The sequence below is a fragment of the Lutjanus erythropterus genome, chromosome 24 (assembly GCF_056507025.1).
Source record: "Lutjanus erythropterus isolate fLutEry1 chromosome 24, fLutEry1.hap2, whole genome shotgun sequence".
Lineage (NCBI taxonomy): Eukaryota > Metazoa > Chordata > Actinopteri > Lutjaniformes > Lutjanidae > Lutjanus > Lutjanus erythropterus.
Window position 1 is genome coordinate 17,491,895 of NC_139340.1, and position 26,208 is coordinate 17,518,102.

Below are 26,208 nucleotides of genomic sequence, written 5' to 3' on the forward strand. Positions count from 1 at the left end.
AAAAACTCTATCAAACATAGTCAGACTAGCAAGAGGCCGAGCATCGTCTCCGTCTATTTCCTGCTAGCTCGCTACGTCAGCTTCCTTTAGCATCCTTCAGCAGGAGATGATTCCGGAGTGAAGCATCTCGAAAACGTCCGGAAAGTCCACTTAAACAAAGTAACCCACATGTACACGCTCCAGCGGTTCACTCCCATATGGTAACACACGTGATCCACAACAGGAAAAGTTGTGCACGATAGCCGCAGTAACTACATCTCTTCTTCTTCTTCTTCTGCTCCTTCCTTTATTTTCTTCTTCTCCTTTTTTAATGGCGGCCCGTAAACTGATGTGTATATATGCTCAGCGCCACCTACTGTACCGGAGGTGTAACGTCGTTGCTTTATGTACTTCAAATTACATTCTAACTTTAAATAAAGTAAATGAGAAATATAAACTAAATAAATAACACACATTTAGTTTCCATGTCCTTTTAGCAACCACGTTTGCTTTCTCATTACCCTCAACACCAGCATTAGCAGAAACCCAACAAAACTGCACATTAATTCCAAAACTTTGTAGTCTCAACATTATCATAAATACCAGAACACATTTCCAGCTGTCAGGCATTACACATTCTCTCCATATAATGTTAGAAAAGGTTTAATATAATTTGTTTGTGACATTATCCAGCACTGTTAAAAATTAAGTTAGAAAATGCTTTACATGGTTGACACAGGACTGAAACATTTTTGGACTGTGGCAAATGAAACCAAACACTTAAAATAATGTGAAAACAAAAAGGAATAAATTACCCATCCACAATAAGAACAACAATTAGAATAATAAAACAGATAAGACATGTTGTAAATTTGCATCACCGTAAAATCCGTTGTATAGTTTCAATCATTTAATTTTTTTCTAGTCTTATTTTTATTTTATATTTTATCTGTAACCCCATAAGCCAAATTTCCTTAAAGTTGAAGGTTTGACTGGTAACAGATAGATGAAGTTAGGACATGGGTGTTAACCTGACGTGGAATAAAGGTGTTTTCACATTCACATTCTTCTCCACTCCCCTGCCAGTCAGCTTTTACATTAGTAATGTTGTTCTGTACCTGAGTGCTCATGAACTGTACTCAAGACTACCTTTTTAATTGGACCCGAGCATGGATCAATGAACCATGCCGGCCTATGGTGAAAAGTGTTCACACTAATCAAACAAACTGCACTTTGGGATCAAGTGTACTTAATCACATCACTTCAATCTTACTGGAAGAAACTGGCTAAACAAGGATCTCTGCAGCTTAATTAACTTCTGCTGCTCTCACCAGTACACTTATGATTCTTGACATGAGTGAGCTGAGTGAATCTTCTATTACAAACACTGCAACTAAATGGTTTCTCCCCAGTGTGGACAATTAAGTGCTGTCTCAGGTTTGTCTTTTGTGCAAATGTTTTACTACAAAATGAACAACTAAATGGTTTTTCTCCAGTATGCATTCTCATGTGTGTGGACAGAGTGCTTCGGCGACTAAAACGTTCTTCACAAACTGAGCATGTGAAAGGTTTTTCTCCTGTATGTACTCTCAGGTGCGAGTTCAAAGTGGAGCTTTGAGTGAATCCTTTACCACAGACAGAACAACTGAAGGGTTTCTCACCCGTGTGGACCGTTGCGTGGCGTGTTAGATGTGTTTTACGTGCAAATCTTTTACCACAGACAGAACAACTGAAAGGTTTCTCGCCTGTGTGGATTCTTACATGTTGTGTCAGATGTTCCTTTTGTGCAAATCTTGTACCACAGACAAAACAACTAAAGGGTTTCTCCCCTGTGTGGATTCTCATGTGCGTCACAAGATTTTCTTTTCGTGGAAAGGATTTTTTGCAAACTGAGCAGCTGAAATGTTTTCCCTCTAAATGAAGTCTCATATGTGTCATTAAGGAGTTCTTCAGGTGGTATCTTTTACCACAAACTGAGCAACTAAATGGTTTCCCTCCCGTTTGGATTTCATAGTGTTTCTGAAGATGTCCCTTGTGGTCAAAGCTTGCAGAACATTCAGAGGAGCTAACTGTTGTTTTTCCAGTATGGCATTCCATGCCACTAACAGGTACTTCATTCTTTTGCAGAGGGTTTAAACCTGACTGCGGTCCCCTGGTGTCCTCCCAGTCAAAACTGTCATCAGTCTCAGCTTCAGAGTGTGATGTTTTGTCATTAATCTGATCTGATTGTGAATAACTATCTGGATTAAAGTTCCTGGCCTTTTCTGACTCTGCACAGTCCTCTCCATCAGCTTCTGTTTTCATCTGTTGGCTATGATGACGCTGTGGGGACTCAGGTTTCTCTTCATCTTCTTCAGTCTTCACAAGGACAGGAATAAATGTGAACTTGATGATATCAGCCTCCTCCAGCCCTTGAAGCTGCTCTCCTTCCTGACTTATCCAGTGGTCCTCCTGTTCCTCCTTGATGTGTGGCAGCTCTGCTGGGTCCTCCTGGTCCTGACTGATGCCCCACTCCTGCTGCTCAGGGGGATCCTCTTCTTTACACACCAACAGCAGCTGGACATCTGTGGAGAGAAGTCAAACACATACATGTGTTTTAGAAAACTTAAATTTCTTCTTAACATTTAAACCACTGACACCATTAGTTTCTTAAATGTGTGCAGATATGTTGCGCATTTTGTATAACAAGTCAGTCGTAACTAATACTCAATCACTCTGAACAGCCCATGTTCAGTTAAGTGTCAATGTCTTTTCCATAAAGCTCAGAAAGGAGCTGATTGTGCACTACTGGAAGTGACAGGGAGAAAGACATTCCCATATCACCATAAATGACTTCTGACTGTATCAGAGAGTCTGGACCACCCTCATACCGCAGGTCTAAAGACTGCTGAACTCCTTAGCTCTCAAGCTCAGTTTTAGCATATTTTTCCTCTCCAAAAGTTATCACTGTTTGCAGACTACAACATTAAGTGGTTTATTACAGCTAGTATTCAATACCAAAACATTCACGTCACGACCAAAACACCATCATGTATTGACAACAAGTGCTATAATTCAGCTAGTATTCATCACTATAAAGAATTTTAACTGACATGGAGTTTATACTGAAACACTTTAGAGCCACATGACAAAGCTAAATTTTTGTTTGTTCGCCCAAAGACTGCTACCTCACACATTTTCTTGTATTTCAATAAATAGAAGGATCTCAGTACATATGTAAGAGTTCCAAATTTAAATGCTTTTTAAATTCGTTATTCTGTTATGGGACGTCATTTTGCATAAATTTGGTAGAATGTCTGGCCCAGTGAGATTTTGAAAGCAGGACTTTTATTTTGAGTATTTACACAATGTAGTGCTTGTACTTTTAAGTACAGGATATCAATACTCCTTCCAGTGAGAATTACAATCAAAGTGTACAAACCTGCTCTCTGTGACTGCACTGCGGGCTCGAAAACAGCGTCCGGTAGTTTGCGTGACATGTTCAGATTCTCAGCGACCTTTCCTTCAGATACTCTTGTTAAAAACTGTTGCTGTGCTGTTAAACTAGATTACATTCGCGTCCGTCTATTTCCAGCAAACGAGTTAACTTCATTAGCTTCGTAAAACACCAGGAGATAATCCAGATGTTAAACATATTCAAATAAAGTCAACGACATTGTCTATTCAGACAGCTCTTTCTAAACATTTGGGATCCGTGACAAATACAGCTAGATCTCCATCCAAACTGCTCCGACTGACACTGTGAGGTGTCCGTCTATTTCCTGCTACCAAGCTCCGCTAACTTCCTTTAGCATTCTTGGCTAACTGAGGTGAAACTTCCTGAATGTCCACAAAGTCCACTCTAACATTTATTTGTCCAGATATACAGGCTCCGCTGCTTCACTCCGATTGTATCTTATAGTAACGCAAGTCAAACGCAACGTAAATTGTTAGCACGTTAGCCATGGTGAGTACTAGAGTAGCAGTACTTGCTTCCGCTACCACTTCCTTTGCTGATTTTCAAAATAAAATGACGATTGGGTTAATCGCAAAGTAGGTTTTCACAAACAAGGAATTTGCTTTCGTATATTGGTGTATAACAATAATCATAATTAAAAATATAAATAAAGATAAAGAGGCATGAATAAACAATACAACATTGTTAAGTATAAGGCTGCACCTATTTTTTAGATTAATCTACCAACATAAACTCAGACATAAACTGTTATTGAGAGGTAAATCAAATGTTATAATTCTTGAATCACATTTTAAAACAACAGATGTTAAACACAATGCTGTATGACAATTTTAATAACATTTTAATTCATGAATATGTCATAACAAAACCCACAGCTCCCAAAAAACAACAAAATGTCAACACAAACAAAAAGAGACATATAGTGTTTCTGAATTCACAAGAAGGAAAACTATTTTCTTTAAAATTATTCATCATGGTCATCAATATATGATGATGCTCCATTGAGGTATTTAAATTGACTTTCAAAGACATTCAATGTAGCGTATGACCTTCAGTGAAGATATATTTCACATGACATGCATTTGTTGCAATTTTGATAAATCAACTGGCTTGTATAGTTGAAACAGATTGACACAAGTTCAGATCAGTGATCATATTAAAGATCTTTTCAAAAGAGTGATGCAAAGTTTTTGCAAGGTTTTTATCTAAAGACAGTCTTTAAATAATATCTCAGTCTAATTTACAATCACAATTATTGCAGCTGGTGCAGGGCAGTGGATCTCAGGGAAATATTAGTTGACTGCCCATCATGCAAGACAACACTCTATAGCACTAATTTCATAAATTTAAAAGTGTAATAGATCAATTAGCATCAAGAATTAACATTAGTAAGGACCTAAACATCAAGTTAACATAAGAATAAGGGATACAAAATCATCATGTACTCCCAAACAAAAAAAAGAAAACAGACATGAGAAGGACTTTTAAAGGACTTCTAGCTTGGATTTCTGTGGACCCACAAAATCATAGAAAAAACAATTTTGATTCTGAGACTTGCAGTGAAATAGACATACGCTAAAACGTGAAGTTCCTTTTTATAGCACCACCATCTGGCCAATTTCCTTTTTCTGAGTGGTGGGTGAGACTTCCAACCTATCTGGTGAGTTTAGGAACTATAATTGTTATTGTTATGGTTTCTGAGACTCAGACAGTTTTATGGTACAAGTAAGGGAAGAAGAAAAAATGTAATCCTAACTGACACAGTAAGTTTCTAAAAACTGATCTAAGAGCTAAGTTTCTAAGAGCTGGAACCCTAATGAGAATGACCACATGGCTTCATCTTGAGAGAATGAGGATGGAGATGCACAGATTGCAATTTTCTTGGCCGTTTGCAATTTTTTTTATGGGTCTGACCATTACTGTCGGAGTTGCTGCATGCATGACGTGACCATTGTGCGGGGCATGTGTGAATTTGACTCAGATATGTGCTGATCTGCTGGTAACCTCTCAGGGGCAGCCACACTGAAAAATGGATGGTTCTGGTCTCTGGGTGATTGATCAGTGCACCCCTGGGAGTGAACCAAACAGTGTTGAGACAAATATCTTGCCCTCAGTACTTCAATCCTGCTGGAAGAAACCGTCTCAGCAAGCATCTCTGCAGCCTTATTTACTTCCACTGCTCTCACCAACACACTTATGTTGTCTGAAACTATGAAGCCGGGTGTAACTTTTAGCACAAGTCTTGCATCTAAATGGTTTCTCCCCAGTGTGGATTCTCATGTGTCGCCTTTGATTTCCCCTGTCTCCAAATCCCTTACCACAAACTGAACAACTGAATGGTTTCACCTCAGTGTGGACAGTCAAGTGTCGTGTCAGCGCTCCCTGTAGTGCGAACGTTTTACCACAAACTGAGCATTTATATGGTTTCTCTCCTGTGTGGGTTCTCATGTGTCGTTTCAGATTTCCCCTATCGCCAAATCCTTTACAACAAACTGAACAACTAAATGGTTTCTCTCCAGTATGGGTCCTCATGTGACTGGACAAAGCACGTTTTTCACTGAAATTTGCTTTACAAACTAAACATATAAAAGGCCTTTCTCCTGTATGAACTCTTAAGTGTGTGGCCAGATTTGAGCTTTGTGTAAATCCTTTGCCACAGACAGAACAACTGAATGGTCTCACCCCTGCATGGATTTTCATGTGTATTACAACCTCTCCTCTATGTTGAAAAGTTTTTTTACAAGCTGAGCAAATGTAAAGTTTTTCTTGCGAATTACAGCTAATATGAGTCGTTAGGGAGTTCTTCACGTGGTTTATTTTACCACAAACTGGGCAATTAAATGATTTCATGTCTGTCTGGATTCCATTGTGTTTTGACAGTGGTCCCTCATGGCCAAAGCATGTCACATATTCAGAAGAGCTAACTGATGCTTTTCCAGTATTACATTTCATAGCACTTACAAGTACTTCATTGTTTTGCATAGGATTTAAACCTGACTGAGGTTCCCTGCCCTCCTTCCAATCAACACTGTTATCAATGTCAGTGGAGGAGTGGGATGTCTTGTCATGAGTAGCTGGTTGTAAATGACTATGTGGATTAAAATTCCTGGCTGGTTCTGATCCTCCACAGTCCTCTCCATCAGCCTCTGTTTTCAAAAGCTCGGCATCTTTGTTATCTTCAGTTTGCGTTTCATAAATCTCTGAAAAGTGAGGACCGCAACACCGATGGTCTTTTAGCTGATGAAGCCTGATGTCGCAAACACGATAGCTGATTAGTTTCTCCCCCACGTGTAGTACCATGTGGCGTGTCAGATGTATCTTTTGTGTAAATCTTTTATAGCAAATTAAGCAACTAAATGGTTTCTCTCCTGTATGACCTCTCATGTGTCTCTTCATATTTGACTTATGTTTGAATTGTTTACTACACTGAGAGCAGCTAAATGATTTCTCAACAATATTAAAGCTTCTCTTATTTTTGGGAGAGTTTAAACTTGACTGAGATTCCCTGCTCCTGTTCCAATCATCGCTGTCGTCAGTCTCAGGTTCAGAGCTGTCTGAGGTCTGGTCATCAGTATCTGTGTCTGTGTCTGTGTCTGTGTCTGAGTCTGAGTCTGTGCCTGTACTACTTTCTGAATTTAAGTTCATGTCTGGTTCTGATTCTCCACAATCCTCTCCATCAGCCTCTGTTTTTATTTGTTCAGTTTGACTTTGATGAAGCTGTGAAAACTGAGGTTTCTCGTCATCATCTTCGTTCTTCACAAGAGCAGGTGTGAATGTGAACTTGATGATGTCAGCCTCCTCCAGCCCTTGAAGCTGCTCTCTCTCATGACTGATCCCGAGTTCTTCCTGTTCTTCTTTAATGTGTGGCAGCTCTGTTGGGTCCTTCTGGTCCAGACTGGGGCTCCACTCCTGTTGATCAGGGGGATCCTCTTCTTTCTTCACTGACAGCAGCTGGACGCCTGCGGAGAAGAATGAAACACACACACAATTGTTGTACTTTGTACTCAAATGTTGTACTTAGAGCAGCGAGGAAACAAATCTAAAATGTCAATAAATTAAATCATATTAAGAAAGGGAGATTCCTCTGTACACTCAGGAAAAAATGTTCCTGATATCACAAAAATTAGAAAGACTTCAGAGCAAAGACATCAGTCAGTCTCATTCATCCTGTCCTCTGTCTTTCACTCCCTGCAGCCTGACAGAGGAGGAGGGGCTGCTTCGTCTCAGCCAGCAGTAAGTTTACAACAGTTTGGCAAAAGTATAAAATTTGTGGCAAACAGCTGAACAATACACAGACAGGTTCTGCTTTAGCTCAGAGGTGTCAACCGTGTTTTAGTTCATGGGCCACATACAGCCAAAACTGATCTCAGGTGGGGCAAACCAGTAAAACCAGTACATAATAATAACCCATTAATAACAATACTAGGGCTGTAAGTAATGTTTATTTTCATTATCAGTTAATCTGTTATCATTTTTTCAAATATCTTGTTTTGTCCACAATTTATGGTCATAGAGGACTACAGAAACCAGAAAAAGATTCACATTTAAGAAGCTGAAATCAAAACAGGTTCAAACATGTGGAGCTGTTTTTCATGTCTTTCCTGTAATGATTATTTTTTCATCATTAATTAATCTGTTGAACATTTTCTTGATTAATCAATAACTTGTTTTGTCCACAGCCCAAAGATATTCAGTTTACTGTCAGAGAAGAGTAGAGAAACCAGAAAATACTCACATTTAAGAGGCTAAAATCTGACAATATGAATATTTTGGCCTTGAAAAATTACTGAAAATGATGTCAATTTCCCCACAGGGATCAATAAAGCATTTCTGATTCATCATCTTAGCCTTCCTTATCTTCAGGTGTGCATAAACTACAAGCTATATGCACTTTTAAAATACAAAAATGTGAAATGATCAGTTCTTACCTTATTGGTCTTAAAAACTGAGATATTAACGCAGCATTGATATCCATAAATTGAAAAACATCATAGTTAAGCATTTACAGGGACCATTTAACGGCACAATGAGTACTTTTACTATTAATACTTAAAGTGCATTTTACTCATAATACTTGGTCAAGTGTTTTATGCAGGACTTTTACTTATTGAGTATTTTCAGAGTTAGTTATGTAAAGTATCTGAATAACTCTTTCGCCACTGCCTGTTTCCTAGCAGATTAAGGTGTAAATAACAATGAAAATGTACAAACCTGCTGTGTCTAACCGGACGTCAGGCTTGACATCAGTGTCCAATAGTTTGCACGACATTTTTAAAAACTTACAGCAGCTTTTCCCTCCAGACAAAAACAGTTTGGTCACTTTATTGTGCGCTGTGGTTGTAGATTAGATCGCAGCCACATGCGTTAAAGTTAACCTCATTGGCCACGAAGGATACCAGGAGATAATTCAGATGTTAAACATTTCAAAAATAAAAGGATCAGCATAGAGTCTATTCACATAGCTCGATATGGACATCTGGGATCAGTAAAAATACTGTTCGGTTTCTAGAGAACTTCGATGAGCACTGCGAGGCCGCGTTCCATCTCCTTCTGCTAGCAAGCTACGCTAACTTCCTTTAGCATTCTTGGCTAAAATGAGAGGAGTCTGGGCTGAAACGTCCCGAAAGTTTATACAAAGTCCACTTAAACAAGTTAATCCATACATACGGATTATGGTTATGGTTATGGTTTACTCCGATCGTATTTTATGGTAACGCACGGGAAATGTAGGGGGAAGATTTAGCACGTTAACCGCGGGATCTCCCCTCGCTTCCGGTAGCACTTCCTTGCTTTCTTTGCTTTTCAAAATAAGATCAGAATCGGGTTTATTGGCACGTGGATTTTCACACAATAAATTTGCTTTCGTAACAGGAATAAAAATATAAATACAGATGAAAGTAACTACTCCAAGTTGATAGACACAGACTGACTGACTGACTGGCTGTTTTCTGTTTTATATCAGTGTCAGTTGAATGAAGTCAGACAACAGTGTGAGGCAGAGGAAGCTGCTGCCATCAGCTGCTGTAGTTCTACGATCAGTCCATTAGATGGCAGCATAAAGCTGCAGTGAAGTGAGGAGCAGCCCAGCACAGACCCAGAATACATGGAAGATCATTTACATTCACTGACACACTGAATTAATTGTATGTCCCCACAACTAAACACTATTTCAGTTGTACATAAATGAGCATTAAAAACAAACATAGGTGCATTAAAAATATACATCTTAGAGATGTTTTTTCTTCCAATCTGTATGAAGAGATGTGGCAAAGTTTTTTTGGAATGCAAAGAAAATTAAATGTTAAAACAATTCCTAGGTGACCCAGTGTAAAATTATAGACATCATAGACTACATGTAACACCAGCTATTCAATGTAAATATGACAATGCATGCTCGTTTTTATGTCTGAAATGTAAAAATAGCTGTGATACATGCAGCCTACTGCCCATATCTGAATGCTTCTGGGTTCTGAAATTGAAACAGTTGAATGCTATAAATATTTGGGACTTTAACAGTCTACTCCGAAATGGAATCACAATATTAATGAAATCGCAATATGGCCAAGTGAAATATCCCAGTTGCAGAACCAGAAGCAAATCAGAAAAAACAACATTACAATGAAGTACTGTAGTGTTACCAAGATGCCCTGGTGTAAAAACTTGTTCTCCAGATGAAAGAAAATGTGTTGGCTTGATACAGACCTAAACATATCATCATGATTTTAATTTTTTTCAGTCATTATGTCACTTCAGATACAGTTACATGTTTTATGAACATCAGAAACTAATGGAACAAGACAAACTCCCTGGAAAGTCCATTAACCCTAGTGCAGTGTATCATGGTGAAAATAATTTCAACAATTTTAAATAAATTAATATACAAAATACAAAAAAAAAAACTCTGTACCACAGATTTAAACTGACCAATGTTGAGTAAAGTCAAGCTCTCAGTACTTCAGCCCTACTTGAATAAATTGGCTCAACCAGCATTTCTGCAGCTTCATTTACATCCACTTTTCTCACCAACACACTTGTGATTTTTGACAATACGAAGCCGAGTGAATCTTTTATTACAAACACTGCAACTAAATGGTTTCTCCCCTGTGTGGACAGTCAAATGTTCTCTCAGATGTGCCTTATATGCAAATCCTTTACCACAAACTGAACAACTAAATGCTTTCTCCCCAGTATGCTTAGCCATGTGTGTGGAATAATTGCTTTTGAAGCTGAAACTAGCTTTACACACTGAACATGTGAAAGGTTTTTCCCCTGTGTGAACTCTTAAGTGTAAGGTCAAAGTTGAGCTTCGTGTGAATCCTTTACCACAGACAGAACAACTGAAGGGTTTCTCCCCAGTGTGGATTCTCATGTGCATCATAACATATCCTCTCCGTGTAAAAGATTTTTTACAAACTGTGCAGCTGAAGTGTTTTCCTTCTGAATGAAGTCTCATATGATCCCTAAAGGAGTTCTTCCGGTGGTACCGTTTACCACAAACTGAGCAACTAAATGGTCTCACACCTGTTTGTATTCCACTGTGTTTCTGCAGATGTTTATTGGGGGTAAAGCTTGTAGCACATTCAGAGGAGCGAACTGATGTTTTTCCAGTATTGCATTCCATATCACTTACACTTCCTTCATTATTTTGCAGAGAGTTTAAACCTGACTGAGGTTTCCTGGTCATCTCCCCATCACAACTACTGTCATCAGTGTCAGGTTCAGAGGAGTGTGACTTCTTGTCATGAGTCGCTGGCCTCAAACGATTACCTCGATTAAAGTTACTGGCTGGGTCTGATCCTCCACAGTCCTCTCCATCAGCTTCTGTTTTCAAATGCCCTGCATCTCTGTTCTCTTCACTTTCGCTGTGATGAAGCTGGGAGAACTTATGACCAGCACACTGATGGTTTTTGAGATGGAACTGCCAAGTGAATCTTTTACCGCAAACACTGCAAGCATATTGTTTTTCCCCTGTCTCAAGTGCCATGTGGCGGGTAAGATTTACCTTTGTTATAAATCTTTTACTGCAAACTGAACAACTAAATGGTTTGTCTCCTGTGTGAAGTGCCATGTGATGTGTTAGATGTACCTTTTGTCTAAATCTTTTACTGCAAACCGAGCAACTGAATGGCTTCTCCCCAGTATGGATTCTCATATGTTTGGACAAATTGTGTCTGTCACTCAAACTTGTTTTACAAACCGAGCATGTGAAAGGTTTTTCTTCCGTATGAACTGTTATGTGTGAGATCAAATTTGAGCTTTGAGTGAATCTTTTACCAAATACAGAACAACTTTTCTCTCCTGTGTAGATTCTTGTGTGTTTTCTGAGATGTTCCTTTTGTGTAAATCCTTTACCACATAATGAGCAACTGAAAGGTTTCTCTCCTGTATGAATTCTCATGTGTCTCCTCAGATTTGAGTTATAGCTGAATCGTTTACCACACTCAGAGCAGCTAAATGATTTCTCAGCCATATTACAGCTACTCTTATTTTTCTGAGAGTTTAAACCTGTCTGAGTTTCACTGCTCTTCTTCCAATCATCGCTGTCATCTGTCTCAGTTTCAGAAAAGTCTGTCGTCTTGTCATCAGTATCTGGTTGTCTATCTGGAACTGAGTCCCTGACTGGCTCAGATCCTCCACATTCCTCTCCATCAGGTTCTATTTTCACCTGTTCAGTTTGTCTTTGATGAAGCTGTGAGCACTGAGGTTTCTCTATATTGTCTTCTTCACTCTTGACAGAGACAGGAGTGATCTTGATGATGTCAGCCTCCTCCAGCCCTCCCTCCTGACTCGTCCAGAGTTCCTCTTGTTCCTCTTTAATGTGAGGCAGCTCTATTGGGTCCTTCTGGTCCAGACTGTTGCTCCGCTCCTGCTGCTCGGGGGGATCCTCCTCTTTACTCACCAACAGCAGCTGGACGTCTGAGGAGAATAATGAAAATTGTAACTGAAAACTGTAAATTTATTTAGATTACTGACACCACAACTCCCTTAAATGTGTGGATTAGATTTGAATCCAGTGTGGGATCTTTTTTTTTTTTAACCAAATGATCTTAATACTTAATCTGGCGATTTAAAGTGAGAATAACAGTTAAAGTACAAACCTGCTCTGTGTGACAGGACTTCAGGTTTGACTTCAGCGTCCAGCAGATTGCGTGACATTTTTTTTTCAGCAACTTTCCTTTCGGACACACTGTTAATAACAATTTGACTGATGTGCACCGTGTTGTTACATTTAATTACGTCCGATTAAGTCTATTCTAGCAAGCTAATTATCTGATCAGGAGATAATTCAGTTGTTAAACATTTTCAATGAGGGGAACAGCACAGAGTCTATTCGGGCAGGTCTATCTGGTCATTTGGATATTTTGGGTCTCGGAGCTACTCAGACTAGCACTGAGGCCGAACTCCGTCTCCGTCTATTTCCTGCTATCAAACTACGCTAATTTCCAGTCGCATTCTTGGATGACAGGAGATCAGTTTGGCCTGAAGCATTCCTAAGGTTTATTTAAATAAATTTATCCAAAATACTCAAGGCTCTGATGGTTCTGTCCGGTTGTATCTTATGGAAAAAGTAGCGCGTTAGCCGCGGTCAGTACTTGGTTCTGGTACCACTTCCTTGCTGATTTTCAAAATAAAAGTGTTGCTTGTTGAATATAATGTAGTAGAAATGAAATATAGTGTTCATGTTTTTATTAGCCTATAATCACATGAAATTAATGCCGTCGTCAAATGGGGTTGTGTTTACTGTGTTCACGAGAAGAATTAGAGATACGAAGGACCTTTATTAATTAAAAATTAATAATAACTAAATGCAAAGAATCAGTGCCTAATGAAACAACAGAAGAAAGATAAGTTAAGTACATCATTAACTTATACAGAAAAAGCAGTAATAGTGATATTGGTATTGATATTGATAGGTAAAAAAAATTACATTGCACCAGATAATGAATGTAAGGATAGCACATGATATTACAAGTAACTGTACGTGATAATAATTAAAAGAAATATTGCAAATAGTAAACGTGACATTATTGTAGTAGAAAAAATAATTTTGCACATGACATTAAAAGATGACATTAAACGGAAATAGAAACCTAATGATAATGAACATAATATTTAAAAATAAAATTCATACTGAATGTAATGCTGAACATGTATATAGTATAGTGTCACCATCATAATAAACACAAAATATGAGAAAAATAAAAAACATCTTAAATAAAAAATCTCTCCCTGCTTGTTTTTAACTTTCTAATCTACAACTCACTGTAACTTCTAATTTATAAAATTAAAGACAAAAAGCGAACAGAAAAAAAGAAAAGAAAAAAGACATATCATATGGAGGGGAACAGACTGATGCCCGGAACGAGCGGAACACGAAACAGTTCCTACCCGGACCCACATCTAGATGCACACTCAAACATGGCGGCCAACATAGAGCAAATTTTCCAAGATTTTATATTGAATAAAATCAGAGAAATTGAAGACCAGAATGAAGACAAAGCGTATGTCACTGTTGTGTTTCTTATCCGTCGGATCTGTATTTAGATGAAGTTAGCGAGCTGGTGAACAAAACCGAACAAACACGATAGTTTTTCATCTTCAGCGGCCGGTCGCAGCTCCCCGGTTACCAACTGTAACATTAACATAGAAGCTAACGTTAGCTTTACATCTCTATATGTAAAGGTTAGGAAACAAGGGAACTGTGTTATTAGTAGGTGGGATGTAACTAAAACTCCGAGTGAATGTAGTCAGTCCTGTTTGTATTCAGTGTGGCAGCAAAGATGGATAATGCAGAATACAAAATTTTACAAATTAGCTAGCTAACTTGCAGTGAACCCTGCACGCATGGCTGTCAGTATGCATAACGTATTATATATATTGTTTTGTATTTTCCCCTTGCGAGAATAATAAACGTTATTTCTCTGCTCACTTTCAGAGAGTGAGATTTCAGAAGTCAAAAGGCACCTTTGCAAATAAAGTATTTTCTTTCTGGATAAACACAATAAAATAAACTCAGTTTTACACCTGACATTGTGTTGCATGAGTTCCTTTTTGCAATAGCTACAGGCTTGGCCTAATAATAAGGCTGGGCAATATTAGTTATAGTCTCATCATGTTAACATTTTGTGAAAGAACCTGCAATATTGTCACAATATTTATTGTGATCAGTGGTGAAATATGTCTTTATTTGATTGTTATTTTAGAGATTCATATGGCATATCACAACATAGCTTTTTAAATATTGATATATTGGTTTTAAGCCCTAATAAACACCCAGACTCCTGTCAAATCTGGAACATCTGCTCTTAGTTTTAGTCAGCATACTTATTAAAATCATTGGTCCTCTTCTTGAGACAGTCTTATTAATGAATTTCCACAGTTAAGCCCAGGTTTCCTGTCATTGGACATTTAACAAAACATTACCTCAGCTGTGTTGTGTACTAAGTTTATCAAGTGATACTAAATAGTGATTTTTCTCTCTCTCTGTTTTTGTCCTATGTGTCCCTCAGTGCTGCTGATGGAGTGGGTGTTGATAATGAAAAAGCCAGTGCAGAGGAACCTGCATCAAAAAGAGACAAACAGGACGACTCGAGAGACGGTGGTTCTCAGAAGAAACATAAGAAGCACAAAAAACACAAAAGTAAGAAGAAGAAGAGGAACCGAGAAAAGGAGGAGAAGGAGAGCAGTTCAGAGTCCAGAGAATTTGAGGGAGGAACCAAACATCAGTCAAGGTGAAACTCAAATGGCTGTCAGTTGTTGCACAAAGATTTAATAACACTGTCATCTTTTGAGCACTGGTCTGATCAGGCAAAAAGTTATTGTGTGGTTTTTTTTGCCATTTTACCATTAATACCTGCTTTTCAACTGTGCCTAACTCAGGTTTTGTCTTTGCTTCATAGAAGAGGAACACCAACAGAGGCGAATATGAAGCACAGTAAGTGTCACATTGTTATATGCATCATTGGAGTTTTTTCTTTTAAGGACACTATTTTTAATTTCACTTATTTTGTTGTGGCTGACGTGTGGCTTATCAAATCTGCATCCATCGTCACGTTACTTAAGGTCCTAATTACATATAGTTGTCTATACATTTACTGCATAGTTGCACAGTGATGTCTGTAGTGATAGAAAGCTGCTGAACTGTTTGTCCAGGTGAAGGCAAAGAGAGTAAGTCCAGATGCCACAAGCGACACTCATCAGGAAAGAGGAAGAAGAAGAAAAGGAGGAGGAAAGGTGAAGACAATTCGTCAGATTCCGACTCAGAGTTCGTGTCAAAGCGGAGGGATACTAAATGTGGTCAAAGCTTATCGCCAAGGCGACGAGAGGACTTGCCTGATATCATCCCAAAACAGGTAAAAAACCCACAACCCACCAAACGAATGATTATTTTCATTAATGATTAATCTGCCAGTTGTTTTTTCAATTAATCGATCAATAGGTTCGTCTATAAAATGTCCAAAAAAAGAGAAAATTGCTTCCTTTCTCCAACCAACCGTCCAAAACCCATAGACTCTTCATTTGCAATCACACATATACATCACTGACATAAAAGACTAACGATAAAATCAGCTTTTCTTTCTTTCTTTCTTGTCTCATAACAGGACAGCTCCAATAAAGGAAGGAGAGATGAGGAGGGACATGACAGGAGGAGCTGTCATTCCTGTTCACAGTCACATTCCTGTTCTCATTCACATTCCTGCTCGGTGAGGAGAAACTCGCGCTCTCGGTCTAGACACCGCCAAAAATCTCGGACTCGCTCCCGATCCGGTTCAAAGCACCTCAGGACTCGGTCCAGGTATGAAGGACAAACCATCAATGTTTTTTTTTTTGGTGTCCTCACTCTTTTTTTGTGATCAATTATTTATCAAACTTGTTCACCTTGTTCTGTGATTTTGAAGTGATGGCAGACGTCTATATGTCATAACACTGCAACTCACACTGAAAGAATCTAGATGGATAAATAGCACAACAGGCAGGAGAAAAAATATGTGCAGTGCCACAGTGATGCACAAAAGGCTGTGTCTCACACAGCTTTAATCAAACTTGGATATGAATTATTGTGATATTTTGCCCATAATAACTGTAACAGCACAACAATCTTCCTTGTCTTATTGTGATGTTGCTGATGGCAGCTCCTCCGAGAAGAGGGGAGCTTTGGATGAATCCATGCAGTCCAACCAGGGTCCTTCAAAAGGCCTCCTGCTGTCTCGGCTGTCCTCAAGCCCTACCCAAAGAAACATCAAAGCAGAGGAGCTGACAGAGTCAAGAACAGAGCTGCAGAACCCTGACAAAGAGATTAAAGAAGTGAAAGCAATGGACACGGCACAAAAACTAGGTAGGACCTGGTTGGTGACTGCACACAGTAGGGGTGCAACGGATCAAAGTTGTCACGTGTCGTGTACGGATCGTCCCCTACGGCTTGGCACACGTGGTCCACGGACTGCATGTAACCATCATAGTGTGAAACACAGTTTTACTGTCTCTGTTGCTTTTATAAAAGTAATAATAACCAAAATCGTATTGCAGAGTTGCAGTGAAAGGCAGGACAGATGCTGCTGTGTTTCACTCTGCAGCTCACAGACAGACAGAGATCAAAGCCTGTGCATTTTAAAAATAATTTAACCCTGATCCCACCTCTTTTTTCTTTTTTGCTTAGTTGAAAAATGATCCGCTCTGTGACTCAAAACTGTGATGTGATTTTGTGATCCGTTGCACCTCTACCTTGCACTGACATCTCACCATTAATGCATGTCTTCAGGTCCTGTTTGTGCAAGAAGGATTAATAAATTATGCATTTTACAGTTCAGTACTACATATTTCAGTCTTTTCACCTTTTTCCAGCTTTTGTTTTTTAACATGTATAATGTGTTTAGCAGCAAATCTCTGAATTTCCTATTCACAGACTTTAAGGCTACTTTTTCTGCCTTCATTGTCAATATTAATGTTCAGTGAAAAATGTGACATTATCATTCAAAAGTTATTGTAGCCTCAGAGAAACACCATTAAGAGGAGGGATAAAGGCTGGGTTCAGTTGCAAGTGTTTTGTACCTGCCTTTCTTATATGTCAACACTTTGACTTACACATGCAAGGTGTGATCGAGTAATGCGTTTTGTGGTCTAAAGCTCCGGGTTCTGACGCCTCCCAGTCCTTCCTGAACCAGCCCATAACTACTGAACCTGCCCAGGCCACTGAGCCCGGCTCTCCTCAGCTTAAAGCATCAACAGCAAAGAAGAAGAGGAAACCATCCAAGTCCCCACAGAGGAAAAAAGAAGCAAAGTCATCAAAGAAGCGCAAAAGATCCAAATCACAATGTCGGAGCCACCGGAGGGGATCCAGATCCAGGAGCCCTTCAAAGAAGAAGAGGTCGAGATCGAGGTAGAGTGACTGGGTTTTTTCTTAATTAGAACCTAATTTATTCTGTTGATCTCAGGTAGAAGAGTTAAAAATATAAAAGTAAAGTATTTTGCATGGTGGAGTGCCAAGGATGAATGAAGCAGTCGCCCGGCCTGAGGGAAGCAGCTGCTCTGTAGTCTGGTGATACAGCAGCAGACACTTCTGTATCTGTTTCCAGGCAGCAGCAGGGTGAACAGACTGTGACTCTGTGCAGGTACCTCACCTCCCTGATATCTCTGACACTCAGTAGATGGGTTACAGTTAGGTTCTTCTCCTGGGGCAGGCACATCCAGTTTGTGCTGCTCTCAGTCAGGGTTCTTTTTATTTTTGCTCTTTAGGAGTTAACAAGGATTTTTTGCTTTTTTAAATTTCTTTGAGAAATGCAGCCGTTTCTGAACTTTCCTTACCAAGATGGAGACGTGTGACGTCCATGACAGGTTCTCTGTGATTCCTAGGAGCCTAAAAACTGATCACCTGCTCCACTTCAGCTCCACTGATGTAGACAGGGGTGTAGGTATGTGCCTCCTTTTTCCCCTAAAATCAACAGTCAGCTACTTGGTTTTGCTGCGCTGCTTTGAGCAGTCGGTTATTTTCTGTGCACCACTCTGCAAGACTGTTGATTTCCTCCTGATATCCAGCCAATAACAGGGTTCCCTCAGTGTCAGGAGCTGCAGTCAAGGGTTCACAGCATGAGCAGGAGGGGGCTGAGCACACAGCCCCGGGGGCTCCGTTGTTATACATTAGTGTGGAGGAGGTGAGACCGCCAATCTGAAGTCCAATATCCAGTTGCAGAGTGTGGTGCTCAGGCCCAGAGTGTTCAGTTTGCAGCTTCATGGCGGGGGGGTGTTTGAACGCTGAGCTGAAGCAAACATCATTCTGATGTAGGTGTTGTTCTCCTCAAGGTGAGTGAAGACTTTGGGTGTGAAATACTTCATGCAGCACCATGAATTCCATGCAGGAGATACTGTCTGAAAATATGTGCAAACATTTAGAGTGGAAACAGACAACCTTTCAGCCCCTTAGTGTTTCTCAGTGGCACTATTGTTATGCCGCTGTGCAAAGACAACAGGTGTTGTGTTGAAATCTGTTTCCCTGCCGATATATGTTCCCCCTTACCTTAAGCGTGCCCCTCAGCCGTGGAGGGCACCGCCAGGGGAAACACTTATCTGACAGGGGAACACATTTCAACACAAGATCAGATCGGATCGCTTTCTGTTTCCTCAGAGTCACAGCCTAGCTCCGTGAAGAAATGATCAGCACCACTTTGGGAAATAAGAGAGAAGAAAGAAGCATGTTCACTGAAGAGGTACCCTGAAATTATCACAATTTTCTGTTGACTTTGGGAACAGGCATAAGCTATTCTAATTATGTGCATTACAGTTACAGTAGAGGTTGGTGTCGGGGTGGAGGGAGGAGTAATTTTAGAGAACATTAGATAAAACATGAAGTCTGTAATGGATTATATATTTGCAAAGTGAAAGCAAGGCTTATAGGGAAACAGTCAAAATGTGGACATAATTATTCTATAGCCATTACATTTTCTTCATAATGATAATTTAAATCAAGGAAGTCGTCTTTTTCCACCTTAAACAATCATTACATCTTGTCTCTCTCTATGCCAGCCAGTGTTTGACCCTCAGCTTCAAGTGTGGCAGTTTGGAACAGCCTCAGACATGTTGAATGAATTAGCTCTTCGTAGTGTAACTCAGTTCTAGTTCTCCATGTTTTGCCAAGGAGCCAGCACAGCAGTGACTTCTTCATTGAAGACAATGTGAAAACTCTGGAAGCGTTACCTAGGATTTTTTTAGGACAGTATCATATCAGCATCGACCGAATGATTCTGTTTCACTACAAATTGTGTTTTAAAATGTTTTGTCCCTAATTTTCTTTCAGATAACATTTTATTACAGCTGTGGTTTTTCACTCTGCTGGAGCAGAGAGAGCTGAGAGGTTTTTGGGATTACCACGAATAATGTGGGACATACTATATTTTGCACACTGGCCCTAGATGTTCATTAGGGGTCCAGACCTCACAACGCCCCACATTTTGCCCAGTGGTTGTGCATTTTTCACTGTCCAACTGTCGTTTTGTAGCTTCTGTTTTCCAGGGGACTTCATGTGCAGGTGTTCTTTAGCAGATTAACTGAACTCCATGTTGTCTGTGCAGGTCGGGAGGCCGGAGGTCACGGAGGTCACACTCACGGTCAGCGTCACGGGGGCGGAGGAGGGCTACATACAGCCAGAGGGACCGCTGGAAACGAGAGCCGAGTCACTCCCCTGTGCTCATCCTCCGCAAAAATAGATCCCCCAGCCGGAAACATTGCAGTTCGAGCAGCAGTCCTCAACGCATCAGTGAACTGGGTTAGATGATATGAAACCGCTCATTTGAATGTTACATCAACTGCAGTCAAGATTAATTTGCATTTTTGTATTATTGTTTATAAAGACGGTGTCGTGATGTCACAGTAAGACATAGTTACCTCTGTTTATTCATCTACGTGCAAAAGACAACTGTGATCACACTGATGTAACACTGAGAGCTGTAGTGCGAACAAAGAAAGATACTGAAAACAGGCTTTGCATCAGTATCCATTTAATGAATTGATTCCTTTTGTTGTATTTATCAGATAAAGAGCAGTTGTTGGAAATCGCCAAGGCCAATGCTGCCGCCATGTGTGCCAAAGCAGGTATGCCCATCCCTGCCAGCCTGAGGTCCACGGTGCTTCCTCTGGCTCTGCCAAGCATGGCCATGAACGCTGCGATGGCCAGTATGACTGCTGGTATGATTTTTTCTTTTGTCTGATGTTTCTTCTAAAACTGCTGATCCGTGTTGTGACACATGAGCAGTTTGTCTTTGCCTTTGGTTTTTACAGATTTTTGTCATTGTCTGTCAAGAATTTGGGAAAATGAAACAGTTCAAGTACATATTTTGGTCAAACTAGGTCTTGAGTTGTTTTTCATTGTCTCCTGTCCTGTTCTCTTTCTCTTTGTCCCTTACAGCCACCATGACAGCTGCCTTGTCCAACATGGGCACTTTGTCTTCACTGCTACCACTGCCTGCCATTACCAACAAGCCGCCTCCTGTCCCTGCTCAACCCAGCATTGCTGCTTTAGAAGAAGTGAAGAGGAAAGTAGCGAAGCAGGCCAACAGCATCAGTATTAAGGAGTTTACTGATGTAAGTGTGCACAATTTTTATTATACATGTTAACCACGGACTGGAGTTTCACTGCACACAGAAAAAAATCAAATCAACTATTTGTCTAAGAAATGTAAAATGATTCTCCATCATCTCATCTTTCAGGATAAATTGAATGAATTCTCAGATAATTGTGCGATTGTACTTGCTTTTAGAAATGCAAGATGATCGTGGACAGTAAAGGAGAGCTACCAGTGGCAATGCCTCACGTTTCTGATGAAGAGGACGAGGGGAAACCTTTCGGAGGATCAGCTCTTCGTGAACAAAAAGCCATCAGCTTCAGCATCAATGTAACATCTGCACACAGGCATCTTAGATGACTTTAGATAGAACTATGACTGACCGTTTCTTCTCTTGTGTGTGGAAATAATGATTACCGTTATTTCACAACAATAAAAAATGAAATAATTATACTTCATTGTTAGTATATTACCATATTATTACCCCTCTTTTAAAACAAAAACACTGTCCTCTTTTCCCTCCAGAATGCGACAGTTCGTCCAACAGTGCGGAGTGACGCAGGCATGGCCAAGGAGTTTCCTGTGTCCTCAGGATCCCAACATCGTAAGAAGGTGTGAATATATGAGCATTAGACATTAATGAAATATGACATGTTGCATAAATCAGGGTGCAACACATAAAGTAACTGAAGGCATGGGGAATCTGTTACTGTCCAATGAACTGTCCACAAAGGTGCATCTGTGTCACTGTTACAAGTCTTACAAGTGATGTATTTCTGAGTAATGTAATGAGTTCTCTTCTCCACAGGAGGGCGAGGTACTGGGTGCCTACGGAGAATGGGTTCCAGTTGACAAAACAGCAGACAAAGCTGCAGCTACCTCCAGAAAGGCCCTGGCCGCTGTTTCCATAGCATCCGTCACCTCATCATCAGGTGAAACGGCAACGGCAGCAGGGTTACCAGAGGCTGCCGAACAGCCAGCTTCAGATAATGACAGTGTTTTTCCAGATCCCCTCCTGCAGGTGAGAAGTATATCCTCACTGTATTTAAAATGATTATCTAAGATCAGGACTCACAGTTCAAGTTTTAATATTCACTGATGCATCTGTAAGCACGCAGATAATATGGAGCATAAAATGTCTTGTTGTTGCACGTGTAAATACTGCTCTTCTTTTTTATTTATTTCTGTCATTTCACCCAGTTATGGCAAATCGATACAATATGAGCATATCATTAAAATTTGACAGCATAGAAAGTCTAAATACACACATGAAGCAGCTCTCCTCCCCCTCTCCCTCTTTCTCTCCTGTTAATACTATTTCTCTGTCACTCCGTTTCTCCTTCTGCAGCCAGTCGATATCTCTCAAGCTGTAACTGAGAGAATCAAAGCTCAGAGGCGACTGGCTGAGAACCCCTATGATGTCAGTGCCATCTGCATGCTCAGCCGCGCACAAGAACAGGTATAATACACATATTTTAAGGATTATTATTAACAGCAACTGTGCAAACTTGTGCAACTGTCAGGACATGCACAGCACTTCATTGTTAAATGTTTCCACATGGTCTACTTGATTTGACTGTTGGATTTGACAGATTCTTCTATTCTCTCTAATCTAATGGAAATGTTCTGCTGGTGTGATAGGTGGATGCGTGGGCCCAGTCTAACACTGTTCCTGGTCTTTTCACGGGTTCGACTGGAGCCCAGGTCCTCAGCTCAGAGGAGCTGTCCACCAGTGGACCACAAGCATGGCTAAAGAAGGTAAGACACACAGATAAAATACAAGATACACAAACCTTTCACTGCTCTGTGGAAGAGCAGCTCGTCTTGTGCAAGATGCGAGCTCCAGCAGGGAGCCAGGATAGAGAAAGGAGAAGAATGTTGTGTGGAAAAACATGGCGACTGACATCATAAAAGATGACATTTGGTTTTATGTAGGCTGTGTGTTTGTGAGGAAGTCCAATATCCAGTTGCAGATTGTGGCTCAGTTTGACAATCAGCTTCATGGGGGAGATTGTGTTGACTGCTGAGCTGAAATCAACAAACAGCATTAATCAAGTCGTCCTTGTTTCCCCTCAATATCATCATCATCATCATCATCACTCACCATTTGTCACCTCACGCTGATCATTTTTTCTTGCTTTCCGTCCCTCTGTCTCACTGTGTCTGATGTGTTTTTGTCAGGACCAGTTCCTCCGGGCAGCTCCGGTGTCCGGGGGTGTTGGCGAGTTCCTGATGAGAAAGATGGGCTGGAAGACGGGAGAGGGGCTCGGGAGGAACCGCGAGGGCACCGTGGAGCCGATCATCATTGACTTCAAGGTCGACCGCAAAGGTCAGAGGTCACAGAATCCTGCACCACAGTCTAGTGATACAGATTTTAATGATGAGTCTCGACAACAAATGCTTCAAAGTGAATGGTGACCAGTTTTGAAACGTGAAAAACAACTGGAAAAAAAACATAAAATGCCTCCGTACTGCTTGCCTAAAGTCCCGACATGCTGTTTGCATACCGTCATATCACACATGAACATGGCTCCAAGCTAAAGATCTACAGTGAAGATTCAGGCAAAAACAGTGTAAATATTCTGTATTGATGATGAGAATAATGGTGTTAATGCTAACAGTGGTTGTGTTGATGCTTTGTATGTGTTTCAGGACTAGTTGCTGAAGGAGAGAAGCCACAGAAGCAGACAGGAGGATTGGTGGTAACCAAGGATCTCATGGGTAAGACATACAGCAACCTGTGCTGCAAAAAATCTTAAGCTTCAGCCTCACACTTTACTCCATCTGTAGAGATTAAGACTCAATTCTGTCAGTTTGTGTCTGAATATTTGACCCCTGTTCTGTGGGATGTTTGTGCGGCTCGTCATCTTATTCTGCCCTTTTGTCTGTGTGCAGGGAAGCACCCGGTGTCTGCTCTCATCGAGTTGTGTAACAAGAGGCGCATAATGCAGCCGGACTTTGTCATGGTTCATCACAGCGGTCCTGACCATCGCAAGAATTTCCTCTTCAAGGTGGGTCATTTTCATCCTGTGCTTCACAGCTGTCATGCTGCTTTTCACAAGGTTGTTGCATGTTTTGATGTTTGAGGTTTGAAGCTTTCTCATCTCTTTGTCTCAGTTCTATGAACTTGACAAGATTAAGCGTCTACAAACGATGCTTCTACGATTTTGGCTTCCCTCCCCTATTCATGCTTTTTTTATTTATTGCATCCTCTCTCTCGTTGTCTCCAGGTCACAGTGAATGGTGTGGACTACCAACCACAAACAGCTAGTCCCAACAAGAAACACGCCAAGGCCATGGCAGCTACAGTTGCACTGCAGGCTCTCGGAGAGGTAACATTAACACTGACACTGACAACTGAGTTGAGCTTGGAGCGAAGGGGGGACAAACAGTTCCAAGAGTGAGGAGCAGAAATTCTCACCACTCCACTGCGCTCAGAATGTGACGCTTTCAAACATCTGAAATGTCTGTAAAGAACTAACTGTCTAAGTTCTGAGTCTAACTTAATTGTCATGCAAATGACTTGATTCTTTTTGCAGCATGTCAGGGTTAATGCATGTCCTAATGGCTTTACTAAACACAGAAAATGTCCTGGTGTACATTTTAAAAAGGTTCCTGATGCACTCATCATAAAATATCGGATTAATTCTGTGCCTGTTAATATTAAAATGGGTTTTATTTTTTTCCCAGGTTCCTGTCGATGGACCAGGACTCTATACTGGCCCTGTCTTCACTGCTGCGTCCACTGGCCCCCTGTTCTCCACGTAGACATGAGCCACATTTCCACTTCACGGTGTGACTCGACTGGACTCGCTTTTTTCTTAAATGTACAGTGCAGGACCTGCACTGAAAGGTGCAGTTTACTACAGACCAAAGCACCTGTGTGTGTGTCGCTCCCCACCTGCTGACGCTGCTAAAACGATAACCTCCCACTACACTGAAGGAGAAACATCTGCAGGGACAAAAGTAGAGTAAAAGTAGAGATTTTAAAAGTGAGTCGAGTCCGGCTGTACTTTGTAGCGGAAATATGGCTACACACACACTAATGGGACTGAAGTATTCTACATGCCACATTGTCAGGATGGCATGTATGTATGTATGTATGTATGTATGTATGTATGATATAGTAGCATTTCAGATTAGCTGACCACTACTTTTAGTCTAATCCTGCAATGGATTTGCAGTAAGGCAGAGATAAGGTGGGCCGTTACATGAAAAGATAATATGTAAATGACTGTGTCTTGTTGGTTAGCAGCGTTTTCTGTCGGTCCTGAGATTACATTTGTGGCCTGGCCTCATTTTAACAAAACATTTCTCATGGAACTAACCTTCTGAAAATGTGTAAACAGAAATAAAGATTATATTTATGTTATGTAGTAGAGGAAGAGATTATGTTTCCTGTTGAATGTGATTGAAGCTTCGAAGGTGTGGCCCCTCCTTCCTCCTGTTTGTAAGACCGGTGCACACAAGACTTGTGGCAGCTGCTTCTTGAAATTCACCAGTGAAGAGACTCACCACGAGGTGTGGAGATTTCACCCAGCACACGGCTGCCTGACCAACCAACCAGCAGGGTGACATCACCTCCACTGCTGAGGACTGAAGCTGGGGTTTTACTTTGGTTGGCAAGTGCTTTTTTCCAGTTCCAGCTCACTGCTTGTCCAAAGGCATCATCAGGCATCCATCATCCTTTGTATTGATGGAAAATCTGATTCCCATGCATGCAGTGATACAGCATTATCAAGAAAAGATTATTTTGTGAGACATTGTGTTATCCTGAGTAGATAACACAGGACTGACTCTTAAGTGTCATGAATCTTTATTAGATGTTTTATATTCTGAGCATATATAAGGCAAGTGTGGAGATTATTCCTCATCTGATCACCTCATAAACCTGTAAACCTGAAAAAAAAGGTAAGATCTCTAAGTCATGAAAGTCTATTTTTCTTATTGTCACCAAAGGCAACAATAAGTGAGCCTACTAACAAGTGTTGTTTTTATCCACAGGCTGCTAGATCTCTAAAGCACATTAGTCAGTCACATTATTACACAGGTCGCTATGAACTCACAGAGCTGTACTTTGTTTGGACTGAATGACACATCCACCGCCGTGCTGCCAGAGATACTCTTTAGAGTACCAAACCTCCTCTTCCTCCTCCACCTCGGGTAATCCAGATTACTCTGAACTGGGTCACTGCTTTTGTACGTGGTCGTGGTCTTTCT

The 26,208-nt window shown here is 40.5% G+C and overlaps 4 protein-coding genes across 6 annotated transcripts; 1 reads left to right on the plus strand and 3 right to left on the minus strand.

The window, feature by feature from the left end:
- Positions 1-626: 626 nt before the first annotated feature.
- Positions 627-3,935, minus strand: LOC146304934 (uncharacterized). Its single transcript, XM_084713641.1, has 2 exons — positions 3,401-3,935; positions 627-2,543 (listed from the first exon to the last, which is right to left on the minus strand). The coding sequence occupies exons 1-2, from the start codon at positions 3,456-3,458 to the stop codon at positions 1,291-1,293; spliced, it is 1,311 nt and encodes a 436-aa protein (XP_084569767.1). The 5' UTR covers positions 3,459-3,935; the 3' UTR covers positions 627-1,290.
- A 955-nt stretch (positions 3,936-4,890) lies between these two features.
- On the minus strand, positions 4,891-9,212 carry LOC146304935 (uncharacterized). Its single transcript, XM_084713635.1, has 2 exons — positions 8,648-9,212; positions 4,891-7,395 (listed from the first exon to the last, which is right to left on the minus strand). The coding sequence occupies exons 1-2, from the start codon at positions 8,703-8,705 to the stop codon at positions 5,600-5,602; spliced, it is 1,854 nt and encodes a 617-aa protein (XP_084569761.1). The 5' UTR covers positions 8,706-9,212; the 3' UTR covers positions 4,891-5,599.
- Positions 9,213-10,417: 1,205 nt separating this feature from the next.
- Positions 10,418-12,684, minus strand: LOC146304936 (uncharacterized). The gene is made up of 2 exons (XM_084713630.1): positions 12,535-12,684; positions 10,418-12,352 (listed from the first exon to the last, which is right to left on the minus strand). Exons 1-2 carry the CDS (start codon positions 12,590-12,592, stop codon positions 10,437-10,439), a joined length of 1,974 nt encoding a protein of 657 aa, XP_084569756.1. The 5' UTR covers positions 12,593-12,684; the 3' UTR covers positions 10,418-10,436.
- Positions 12,685-13,855: 1,171 nt separating this feature from the next.
- On the plus strand, positions 13,856-25,307 carry sonb (SON DNA and RNA binding protein b). 3 transcript variants are annotated; one of them, XM_084713629.1, is made up of 20 exons: positions 13,856-13,938; positions 14,947-15,168; positions 15,337-15,371; positions 15,590-15,789; positions 16,039-16,232; positions 16,570-16,772; positions 17,561-17,813; positions 19,999-20,192; positions 20,459-20,611; positions 20,832-21,007; positions 21,184-21,318; positions 21,514-21,600; positions 21,797-22,009; positions 22,337-22,447; positions 22,630-22,746; positions 23,170-23,317; positions 23,641-23,709; positions 23,884-23,999; positions 24,219-24,320; positions 24,679-25,307. In XM_084713629.1, exons 1-20 carry the CDS (start codon positions 13,856-13,858, stop codon positions 24,754-24,756), a joined length of 2,889 nt encoding a protein of 962 aa, XP_084569755.1. In that variant the 3' UTR covers positions 24,757-25,307. The 3 variants fall into 3 exon arrangements, with proteins under 3 accessions (XP_084569755.1, XP_084569754.1, XP_084569753.1); XM_084713628.1 differs by lacking the exon at positions 13,856-13,938 and having other exon boundaries at positions 14,937-15,168; XM_084713627.1 differs by lacking the exon at positions 13,856-13,938 and having other exon boundaries at positions 15,075-15,168; positions 15,317-15,371.
- Positions 25,308-26,208: the final 901 nt, after the last annotated feature.